Below are 12,194 nucleotides of genomic sequence, written 5' to 3'. Positions count from 1 at the left end.
AAGACACAGGTGTCTTAACACACACAGGTAACACAGGTGTCACAGGTAACTTCAGGAAGTTACCTTAGGCTGTGTGATGGCCTTGAGATCATCAGCGGCGTCCTCTTCACTGGCCCCTTTAAGGTCCGCGGGCCGCGGTTGGGGCTCCCCGTTGTGTTTGGTGCACGATAAGTTGAGGCAGATGGTGTGTTTGGGGGCATCCTCGTCTTCGTCTGAGGCCTCGTAGTCGCTGGTCGCTTGCAGATTTTTGAGTACTAAAAAGAAACAGAAAGTTGGTATAAACCTTACACAAAAATGCGTGATTGTCGTGGAACAAACGGTTGGAACGAAGTTGAGAGGGTCGTGACGGAAAATTATTGCACTTTTTTTTTCGCCTAGCTCCCATCCATCAAGTCCGTACCGTGCGATAAGGAACCTCGTTCCAAAAATATCAGTATTTATTAGATGACGATACACTTACTTTATTTTAGAGACTACACTACATGGTCTACATGTAACAGTATTTCTTTAATAAAATTTCTGATTTCTAGACTATCTTAGTATCGAAAAAAAACTGTACAGTCGTCACGTTTCAATTCACTACTTTTTGCGGCGATAACTTTTTTCACACAAAGATTTGGGACTATAGTAAAAGTTTTACAACTCAGAATAACCTATCCGATGACATACCGCTTGCCCTTCAGTGTTGGGCAAAAAGTAATTGAATTACTAATTAACAATTGCAATTACAATTAGTAATTGAAATTAATAATTACAATTACCTACATGTAAAAAGTAATTGCAGTTTCAATTAACAATTGCAATTGCAAAATGTAATTGTTAATTAAATTTTTAATTACATCTTGAAATTGAAATTTCAAATTAATTACTTTACTCAATTTCAAATTACTTTTATTGAATAAATTTTTTCGACCATCTATATTTCCAAAATCATATTAAAATTATGAATGAGCTTTTAATTGGACTAACCTTACAATATTTGACATTTTATATTTAAAAAAAATGTAAATGAGTAAATGTAATTGAGCGTTTTTCGACTTAAAATACGTGAGTGACCCGTTATTAATATATTTAATAGTAAATTCTAAATTTAAATTTTTAGTAGTAAATTTGCAAGATTTTGTACAAGGGGAAATAATAAATAAAAACAGTTTTAAGAATGAAAAATCAAAGGATTAAAATGTTAGATTTTTATACCATCGGATTTTACATAATGTATAAAAAAATACAGTAAGAGTTTGTAATAGGTACATGATTATTATTGAAATATTGTTTTCGCCTGTTTGTTGTTATATTAGTCTTCTGGCAACATAAACTAATCGAGTAATTATTAAATCAATTGATGTAATTACAATTACACAGCAAATTTAATTGCATGTAATTGAATTTTCATGTAATTCAGTTATTCTATTCTTAATCTTATTCTAGCCTCAAGTAGTAGAAATAACATAAATATGTCCAAATAAAAAAAGTGTATACTAATTTAAATAAAATGGCCCATAAACTCCTGCCAGGAACAAGCAGCTGTGGACCCCTTGTTGCATTCATTCAGCCCTACATTTCCCCATATTGAAAGCCCCATATCTTATTTATTGGGATCTGATTAGATGCTTATTAACCCAATAGGATATTTTATGGAGGACAGGCCTCCCTTATAAAAACTCATTGTTTGACAATGATAAATCCGTAATTTCCTCCGTGGTCTCGGAGAAGTGGAGTCGGATGTCGTAGTCGTGATCGTGGTCGGAGGTCAATTTAAAACTTATTTTAGGCGATTAAGTCCCGTCGTTGTGAATAATAATGAGTAAAAATCGTGAAAGTTTAACCGTTTCTTCGAATGTCCGTAGTTAAGAAAGACCTAGAGAATAAGAATATAGACCCAATGACGACCCGGAACAGATACAACTGGAGAAAATTGATTAGGAGAGCCGACCCCCAATAAAAATGAGCTAACAGTGGCGTAACTAGGGGGGGGGGGCACAGGGGGCAAGTGCCCCGGGCGCCATCCAAGGGGGGGCGCCAAAATGAGCAAAAGGCAGCAGCAGGGAAACTTGTCAGTCGTCAGGGGGCGCAAATTTGGTGACTGCCCCGGGCGCCATATCCTCTAGCTACGCCCCTGTGGGCTAAGGCCTAAGGAAGAAGAAGATAGTACTGACCGTTTCTGCAGCGCACGTACTCGCGGCGGCTGGGCTGCAGCGGCGGCGGCTCCGCGTAGTGCTGGCGCACCATCGCCGGCACCACCACCCGCCCGCGGACCCCCACCGGCACCTTCACTCTGTATACACAAACTATTAGCTCCATGCATTTTTTTTTAAATCATAATTACTATCGTTTGAACACCGGAAAAAATCATAATACTTTTGTAAACCTTCACATTAATTTAATAAAAAATATTGGAATATGTGGAAAATTTTTGAGCGTTTGAAACGCTCATCATTTTTGGCGCGAATTCGACAGAGCGTGATGACGTCACACGTTGGACGGTCCAACTGACGTTTGCTACTAATGAAACTTGTGTGAACTAATCTGTCGAACGCGTGACGTCACGTGACGTCTCGCGCGTTTCTCTCACTAGCTTTTTGCGGGAAAATTTTTGTACTTTTTATTTATTATTTTAAGCAATTAAATAATAATTGAATAACGGAAATGCATTTGTAATATGATATAACGGTAACAAACATCCGAATAAAAATATTTCGTTCAAATATAAACTTCATGCATGAGGCTAATTCTTATTTTTCGTTACAGTTTCCCAGGTCAGAGAAATAGAAGAAAAACCGGCCAAGTGCGAGTCGGACTCGCGCACGAAGGGTTCCGTACCATTACGCAAAAAACGGCAAAAAAAATCACGTTTGTTGTATGGGAGCCCCCCTTAAATATTATTTTATTCTGTTTTTAGTATGTGTTGTTATAGCGGCAACAGAAATACATCATCTGTGAAAATTTCAACTGTCTAGCTATCACGGTTCATGAGATACAGCCTGGTGACAGACGGACAGACAGACAGACAGCGAAGTCTTAGTAATAGGGTCCCGTTTTTACCCTTTGGGTACGGAACCCAAACAACACTTGTAATTAATTTATCCATACCAAAATGTAAGCTAACATTACCTAAACGGTGGTCTGTGTGCCCTGGCACGACGGATGAAGTCAATCTTGATGGCTTGCTGATCAGGCGGAGCAGAGAACCGGTCCCACAATGCTACTCGTTCTGACGCTGACACCGAGTTCACCAGCTTCCAATCCTACACAAACACGTACAAACTAATACTAGAAATACACTTAGATAAATTTATATCAATTTACATTAAAATTAACTAAAAAGTAAACTAAACTAAAACCAAGTCACAACAATACATCGACATTGTACATAATTAGAGTTGTGCCGTTCCCGGTAACATTCCCCATTTTGTATGGGGAAATTTCTCGCTCGGTAACATTCCCCATACTAAATGGGTAATGTTACCGGGAACGGCACAACTCTATACATAATAATAAATTACCCTAAAATTAACTATAAACTAAATTAAAACTAAACTAAAAAAAGACACACCTAGAACCTAGTCAAACCACTCGTCCTGCGCCCGTCCAGACGCAAAGGTGCCCATCACGCTCGCCGCGTTGCCACGCTGGACCGCGACAGACAGCCTCTGCATCAGGAATGACCCGGAACGAGGGTCATGACCTCTCTCCCTCAAACGCTGCCCCAATTCGCCCAAGAAAATTTTGGCCTCGGCCCTCGGCTTAGATAAAGCCCTTTTGAAACATAAATTTACATAAATCCCAAAATATTTTTTTGAGGCACAAATTACACAGATAATAATTAGTTTATTATTCAAGTATGCAATTACAATGCTCTTATGAAAGTCAAATAAAGCTACGCCGGCTCTAACCCTACCTCTGCCTCGAAAAGATTTAAATCCCCTCTCAATTGGAGGAGAGTATCTCAAATATCCAAATATGGGAGCGGCAAGAAACTCGACGGGACACATCTTTTCAAAACAATACATCTTATAATTAACATGCATTACGAGTAATCAAAGATAGATATAACTCCGTAATAGATGGATACAGTCTAAGGAAAAAACGTGCCTCGAAAATCATGAAAATTTGATTCTCGTTCAGAGGGCGCTACTAGCTTTGGCCTATTGTCGTATAGATGGCGTTGACGGTTTCGTTTGTTATTTAACAATTTTAACGCATATCAGTGAAAGAACATGGCTCAAAATCATAAAAATAATTAATGCAAATAAAAAAAATCATTTATCCATATTTAAATACCTTTTATCGTATTTTTATAAATCTTCATTTTTAGTTTTAAAGTGTGTCGACAGATGGCAGTGAATTTACTGGGATTACAAAATTTACTATGACAGTACCTCTCTAGTATAAGTTACTCTATGCGAGTAATTAACAATTGAAACATATTCTTATTAAAAAATAAGCTAAAACAAACTTACAATATATTGCTCCACATGATTGGGACACATCCAACGACCCGTCGGTAGCGCTGTCAACGGCGGGTCCAAACAGTCCTGTACAACAAAACCTCTAAATCAAATTAAGTATTTTAAAATCTGCGACGACAACATTTAGATAAGGAGATTTATCCAATATAATAAAAACATGAAACTTTTCGCTCATTATACGAATTTGTAAAAAGCGCTGGTGGCCTAGCACGTGGCGACTTTCAATCCGGAGGTCGCGGGTTCAAATCCCGGTTCGTACCAATGAGTTTTTTCGAAACTTATTAACGAAATATCATTTGATATTACTTTTCGGTTACCCGACTAATCCCAATAAGGCCTAGTTTCCCCCCTGGGTTGAAAGGTTAGATGGCAGTCGCTTTCGTAAAAACTAGTGCCTACGTCAATTCTTGGGATCAGCTGCCAAGAGGACCCCAGGCTCCCATGAGCCGTGGCAAAATGCTGGGATAACGCGAGGAAGAAGAGAAGATACGAATTTGTAAAAATATTTCTTAACGAAGACATTAGCATTATTGATTGATTTTAGATTATTGTAATTTTAATTGTAATTTTAATTTTAATTTGATTTTTAATGTAATTGTAACGTAATGTAATTTCAATTTATTTTATGTATTTTTAAGTTTAATTTGTAATTTTTATCTATGGGTTTTTGCCTGAAATAAGCATATTGATTGATTGATTAGCGTTGTTTCGCCGACGAGAGCTGTCAACGACCCACACCTTGTATGTCGCTCAATTAAATTATTAGGTACATCTTCTTCTTCTTCAAGTGCCTTCTCCGTCCCAGAGGTTGGCGACCTTATGCCTATATGCCGTTCTATCCGTAGTCATGCGAATTAGTTTTTCTGTACTGTCCACGTCCAACCAGTCTCTTATGTTCCTTGTCCATGATATTCTCCTTCTGCCACGTCCTCGTTTTCCTTCAATCTTCCCTTCAATTATTAGTTTTAACAAGGTACATACCTGGTGAAATAATAACGGACAATAGTCGCAAGCCAATAGCGGGGCCGTTTTACAAGTTCCGCGACAAACGAAGCAGGATTTAGCCGGTAGTGGCACGCAACCCCAAGCATCCACTGTCACCAGGCCGTTGCCGTTCTTGCCGTTGCCATTGCCGTTTTCTGGAAAATTTATTTAATTTAAACTTCTGACAGTTTATATATGAAAACTGATTATATCACGTAATATGTATTTTTAACTTATCTCTGTCTTTATCTTTTGTATGTTATATATTAATTTTGTTGTTTTTTTTTTTTTTGTTACCTGTCGTGATTGTTTCACCGGATGGTCTCACCGGAAGATCAGCGCCGGAAGTCGCCAGCAACACCCAAGTAGCACAGTAGCTGTATAGTAGCCGAATAATGTCTGGGTAACTGATTATCTCTTACCCCGACATTATTCGGCTGCTACACAGCTATTTGTGCTAATTGGGCATGCTGAGGTGAGACCATTTCGTGGCACTTTTTCTTTTTTATGTTTCTCTATTTTGTATAATTTTCTATTTGTGTGTGCTAACGAATAAATTATTTCTATTCTATTCTATTCTATATTAAATTTAAAATACATTCCGACGTTTCAAACCCTTAACAGCGTTCGTGGTCAACGGTTGACTGAAGAAAAACTACAATGTGCAAAAATACCCACATACAAAAATAATGAACCATAATAAACTATAAACTTTAAGGCTAGTTATATAATATAATTAAAATTGAAAATTACTTCAAATATGCCCTGCCTGACGATAGCCTGGATAAGGTATAACTAGTGTCCAATGTAGAGTCATCGAAAGAAAAGACGGTACCTTTCACACTCACTGGGGTTCAGCCAGGTTAGCACAGGATTGGCGCGACAGCATCTCGCCCACGAGATAAACTACCCGTCCCTCTTTGATTACTACAGTCAGAAAGAGGCGGGTAGTCTATCTCGCGGGCAAATACTGTCATTACTGTCGCGCGTTGGACTCTAGGGATCTTATAGAAAGGCAAAAAGTGGGCCAGGATGGAAAGACAGGGGTGGTCACAACCCTCAGACATCAGGATTCAATTGAGACGAAGGTTTTAAGATCTCATCCACATGGAACCCAGTCATTAGTAAGTGTAAGCGAAACCAAATATCGAAAGTTGAAAAATCGAATATTGTGAGTGTTCAAGTTAATAAACAAGACCAAGTTCGAAAAACTCGCGCGCCTAGAAGATGTTGATGTCAACTTTAGCCAGTCTTCTCCGAGACCACGGGGACAACGCCGTCCTCGAAACGTCGGAGGTAAATTTAAAACTATTTTACGCGATTAAGTCCCGTGGAGATAAATAATAATCAGGATTCAACATGGAACCTTACCTTTTTCAGTCCCAGGGAACGGGCAAGGCACTCGCATCTCCCTGGGTAACTCGAACTGGCGCGGGTTCATCACTTTGGCTGCCTTCACGAGGATCTCCATAGGGGTCAGCTCCTTATCTTCCTTCTCTTTCTCTTTGTTATCCTTGTCCTTGTCTTTCTCATCTTCTTCAGTCTTCTTGATGGAGTTTGAACGGTTGCGAAGGGACCTGGTAAAAGATTGAAAATTAATTAGGAAATTTATGTGTCAAATCGCTTTTACTGTAACATTCCCAACCCGGAGGGCGTAAAATGATAGTAATGAAAGCCCAAAATTAAAGTTCAATTGTTGATGATAAGATATCTACTGGACTAACCTAACTCAAAATTTTCTAAGCTTTTAGATATCATTAACTTTAAACTAGGTTATTTTGGGGTCATGATCCCAAATTTCAAAAATGTATTAAGAGAGAGAAGTCATACCAGTGGGGCGACAATCCTCCTTTCGGGCATTTTCGCATTCGGCTCAGCATTGCTCCGAGCAATTATTAGGGTTGGCACAACTTGACGTCCCTTTGCATGCACGACCACAGATAAGATAAATATTTACTTGAATTTTGACAACCCTAAATAGCCGAAAGGGACAACATGATTTGTCCCTGAATCGCTGTCAAAATTCGGTATTGTAGGAAGTGTCCTTTCTGTACGGTAGTACTATTATTTATTCTGTGGTCATACTGAATAAGATTTCCAATAGATAGATAGATAGATCATTTATTGATAAAAATATTTAAAAAAAATTACATGTCAATTCCTATTTTATACTATACATTATTATTAAATTAATTATAAGGTACATTAGGTAATATTATACAATTAAAATACGAGTAGGTATATCACAGATTAACAATTTTGTAGAAGGGTCAGTGACTTGTAGCAGGGAACGAATTCGTCGATACTGTAGCACGCCATGTCCAACAATATCTGTTTAAGTTTTTTCTCGAACATCGAGTCCGAAGTAGATTTTAACTGTTCGTCTAGACTCTAGATCTAGAGTATTATAAAGTTTTATGCCTACTATGTCTAAGGATTTCCGAGATTTTGCTAGACGTCGCGGAGGCACGTATAGGAGGTTGCGTCTACGCGTTACGGTCTGTAGTTTTTAAAAATGAGAGGGGATCCGTTCGAGATTGCGTCGTATGTATTTGCATGCTTCAAGTACATATACAGAAGGTAACGTCAGGATTTTTAGGCCATGGGGCCAATATTGAAATAAATACGCGCATATGTTTCGTCTACTTGGGGCCCTCAAGGTGCCCATTAAGTTTTTTTTTTCGCTTTTTAGTGGTAGTATCGGGAAATTTGTTTTGGTATGACGATCTTAACACATTTTTGACATTCAAGATCACAACCCCCAAAATCACCCAGTAGAAATGCCCCAATGAATTATTTTCATGTTATAAAATGGATGACGATGATGACAATCCCTAAATAAACAAACAAACAAACCATTACTCCATTGACCATGACCAATGTTTAGCTAAATGCTTGCCTGGTCTTCTTCTCCGAGTCCTTGCTGTCGGCCGGCGAGACGGCGCGGCTGCTGCGCGAGGAGGGGGGCTGCTCGTCCGCGCCATGGCACTCTCGGCACAGCCACAGCCCGGCTGGGATGTCGTTCGCGTCCAGGGGTGGGTCACTGAGTAAGTTAATGGGTAACATTTGAATATTGAATTGAAATAGCCTTAATTCCTGACTCATAACGTTTTTACATTTTACAATTATATTAGTATATGTGGTGTTTTCTATGAAATATAAATATAAATTTTCACAGCGTCGCGCGGCATTGAATTTATATCGGAGCATTGTTTATAATGGCGTAATCGCCATCGACAATAAGGTCCCTTTTTTATAGAAAATACCACATATGTATCTAATTTTTATTTATTTATGCTTTTTTTTCTGCTTCCTTGTCACATTTGAATATTACCACATGGAAATGGATAAATATAATCCGGCAAGCCTACTTTTGGCAGTAGAAAAATGCAGCATATTTGAAAAAATGTAGGCGCAATGGGCCAATCACCCACATAAATTTTTAATTTTCTACTGAGAAATTAGTTTGCCAGTATTAACCAGACCAGACAGAACCTAGGAGTATGTGCTTTTGTATGGGAAGTTGTAAAATCTGTGTTTCCCTGGGAATTACAATTATCTTTGTCAAACAATGAGTTTTTATAAGGGAGGCCTGTCCTCCATAAAATATCCTATTGGATTAATAAGCATCTAATCAGATCCCAATAAATAAGATATGGGGCTTTCAATTCAATATGGGGAAATGTAGGGCTGAATGAATGCAACAAGGGGTCCACAGCTGGTTGTTCCTGGCAGGAGTTTATGGGCCATTTTATTTAAATTAGTATACACTTTTTTTATTTGGACATATTTATGTTATTTCTACTACTCGAGGCTGGCGTCCACTAGACTTGCCGAGGCAAGCGAATCGCAATAATTCGCCTTCTATACATTTACTATGAATGGTAAATTCGATTCGACGCGCCGCAGCTACTTCGTTAATAGTCACAGTTTCATAGTAAATGTATAGAAGGCGAATTATTGCGATTCGCCTCAGCGAGCCTAGTGGACGCCAGCCTTTGGTCTTCAAACACCACATTGCAGGCTTGCATGCACTGGGCCTAAGATAGAGCAGCTTGGAGAGCACTGGTGAAATGTCCACAGTCATCACATCCCTCACCCATGAGGATACAAGGAAGAAGTCTCTTGTCTTTTTATTAATTATATAACAATTCAAGTCTTGGAGACCCTTTACATCTCTGGATAATTTGATGATCTTTTTTATTATTATATACATTTTATCTCTGACACCTAGAGACTTTTACATCTCTAAACAATTTTAGTACTTCTGTTGTTTGTATATTTTTTATTAGTTTTTTTTTTGTGTAATTTGACATTTATATTCATGTAATTGTTTTTTTGTAATTTTGGGTTAATTTTATTGTTTGTAAAAATTGACATGTAAAAGTGCCCCTGTGGCCTATTTGCTGAATAAATGTTTGATGTTTGAAGAAGTCTACTTCTACTAATTAGTCGCAATAATCTATAACGAAGATACAATTAGCTGCTGGAGACTTCTGAAAAGGGTGAATGTTAGGAATGTTAGGAGGAGTTGTAAAGCTCTTAAATTATTACCTTTATAAACATGAATTATTTATATAACTTACACATTTTAATATTCTGGTATTACTGAGATAACTTACTAGCAACCCAGATGGAAACTAGCCGGACAGCGGTCGCAGCAGATAAGGTCCCCGCCTTCGCCGCACGCGTCACAGGAATCGCGGTTATGACCTTTACCAGGCCTCTTGTAATAAGGATGCTGGGGTTTCTTGCTCTTCTGGTTATTCACTTCCTCGTCAGGCGGCTTAATCAACGCCTTTATAAGCTAAAACACAAAAATAACTCGTCAGAAAGAGTACACGACACTTAATTGGAGTCTAACTACATTTTATAACGCTCAATATAAAATGGCGCCAGAGTATCAAAATACCAAAGTTGAGAACTCACAGAAATAGTTTAAAACTACTTACCGGCATGAGACCGCCTGACGTATCGAGATCATAGCTCACGTTAGACATTATAAACGCTTATTAAAGCTTCAATATGGGCTTCTTACGGAGTTATGCCGAAAAATCGCACAGTAAAAAAAGAAGTTTAATGGGACACAGAATTGTCACATACACTGTAATGTTGATATGTTTAGGGACACATTTTGAATTATATAGTTATTTAATCAACAGAATAATGAATTTGGATGTCAAATATTAACCAGAAAGTCTGAAAATTTGCTTAATATACAATCAACAATACCGACCGATTTCGATATTAAAGATGGCCGCTAAGCGTGTAGTTTGACAGTTGACAGTAGTGATGATGCAAAATCGGTAAAGTTACGGTTTTCCCATACACAATTATATGCACAAACAATAATTTTATGAATCATGTCCTGTTGAAGCTCATAAACAATATTACGATTAATTTTATTATTTTAAAAATACAACAATATATTAGGTTATACTTAAATTGCATCTTTGTACTTTTTTTTTTAATTTATGACAATTAAAACTTTGACTAGCCACATTTCCAATGTTGCAAGACCAAGAGTAAAAAATATACTAAAAATTTTTTCAAAATTTTTTTTACTGTTTTATAAAGGCGGGAACAATTTTTCGCCAATCTGATTAAATTGTCTGATAAAATCAGGCCGTGCGAACATTACCCGATAAAATGGGGTGCGAACTGCGGACGCAAAAATACCAATTTGTGACGGTATTCACGTTTAGGGGCATTTTTTTAATTTAGAGCACTCAAATATCATTGTACATTTATAGTATTTAAGTAAATACTACTTAAGCATATTATGATTGTTTTAATTTTTAGATATTTTTCAATGAAATAATTTTCATCTTCTTATCTTATAAATTTAAAATTGGTGAAAATGGCCAAATTTTCGTTTGCGTCCGCACCACCTGATTTGATCGGACAATTTAATCAAATTGGCGAAAATTTGTTCCCGTCTGGACAGAGATTAAAGCCTGACCAGTAATTTGATAAGATCAAGAGGGCGCTGGGCGCTGTTATTCTCATGTATAGTATAGGGTGACAGTTCAGTATAGAATGAAAAAAATAGTTCCAGGGAAATTCCGCTACCTGGCGCGTGGTCATATATTACGTCAGGCTTTACATATTTATTTTTGTAGTTAATCAAATAAAATCGTTGATTAAGCTTAGAATAAATTTAAAAGTGGAAAAATTACTGCCTTGATCGATCGCAGACGTTTCTGCTTGTTAAAAATTAATTTAAAATCGTTGATTAATTGCTAATCTCAATGCAATGTAAATTAAACCGCCCAAGTACCAAAACTTATTAAGTCCCCGGCAAGCTCGATTGAATTTCACCTTCCCATACAAACGGAGTTTCGATCTCATTTTAAAATTACGTGTTGGATTGTACTGAAACTATGTACATCTAGTATGAGTATGAGGTATATCTATATATGACTATAATTTATAATTATTAATGATTAACGCATGAATTAGATTTTACCTTATTATTATTTGTATCTCCTTGGATATCACGGGCCTATAAATCCCGGTCTTTTGATAGGCTTGCGTGGGGATATAGATCCAACATTTAGAAGCCCCTTGGAGAGCTTTAATGTCATGTAGAACGCCTGCTGGAACCCGTTCACAGGCGCAACAATAGACACCCATGAACCGGTCGCAGCAGGCATTGGGACTATTGTAGAAAAAGTGAACAGTATACCGGTCTATGGATTGAAGTTTGGGTGGACAATGAGACTGGGCTATTGTAAAGAA

At 37.6% G+C, this 12,194-nt stretch overlaps 1 protein-coding gene across 1 annotated transcript in view; it reads right to left on the bottom strand.

Moving 5' to 3' along the window:
* Positions 1-10,763, bottom strand: part of LOC134750323 (PHD finger protein 12) — a 28,381-nt gene extending 17,618 nt beyond the window's left edge. The window contains exons 1-9 of the mRNA XM_063685487.1: positions 10,406-10,763; positions 10,076-10,260; positions 8,353-8,496; positions 6,825-7,030; positions 5,451-5,608; positions 4,461-4,535; positions 3,112-3,245; positions 2,157-2,275; positions 64-254 (exon numbers count right to left, since the gene is read on the bottom strand). Coding sequence (XP_063541557.1) covers positions 64-254; positions 2,157-2,275; positions 3,112-3,245; positions 4,461-4,535; positions 5,451-5,608; positions 6,825-7,030; positions 8,353-8,496; positions 10,076-10,260; positions 10,406-10,453 — 1,260 coding nt within the window. The 5' untranslated portion in view covers positions 10,454-10,763. The remainder of the gene's footprint in view (positions 1-63; positions 255-2,156; positions 2,276-3,111; positions 3,246-4,460; positions 4,536-5,450; positions 5,609-6,824; positions 7,031-8,352; positions 8,497-10,075; positions 10,261-10,405) is intronic.
* Between the last annotated feature and the right edge of the window lie 1,431 nt (positions 10,764-12,194).

Source organism: Cydia strobilella, chromosome 19 (genome assembly GCF_947568885.1).
Source record: "Cydia strobilella chromosome 19, ilCydStro3.1, whole genome shotgun sequence".
Taxonomy (NCBI): Eukaryota; Metazoa; Arthropoda; class Insecta; order Lepidoptera; family Tortricidae; genus Cydia; species Cydia strobilella.
This window is presented reverse-complemented; position numbering and strand designations above follow the sequence as displayed.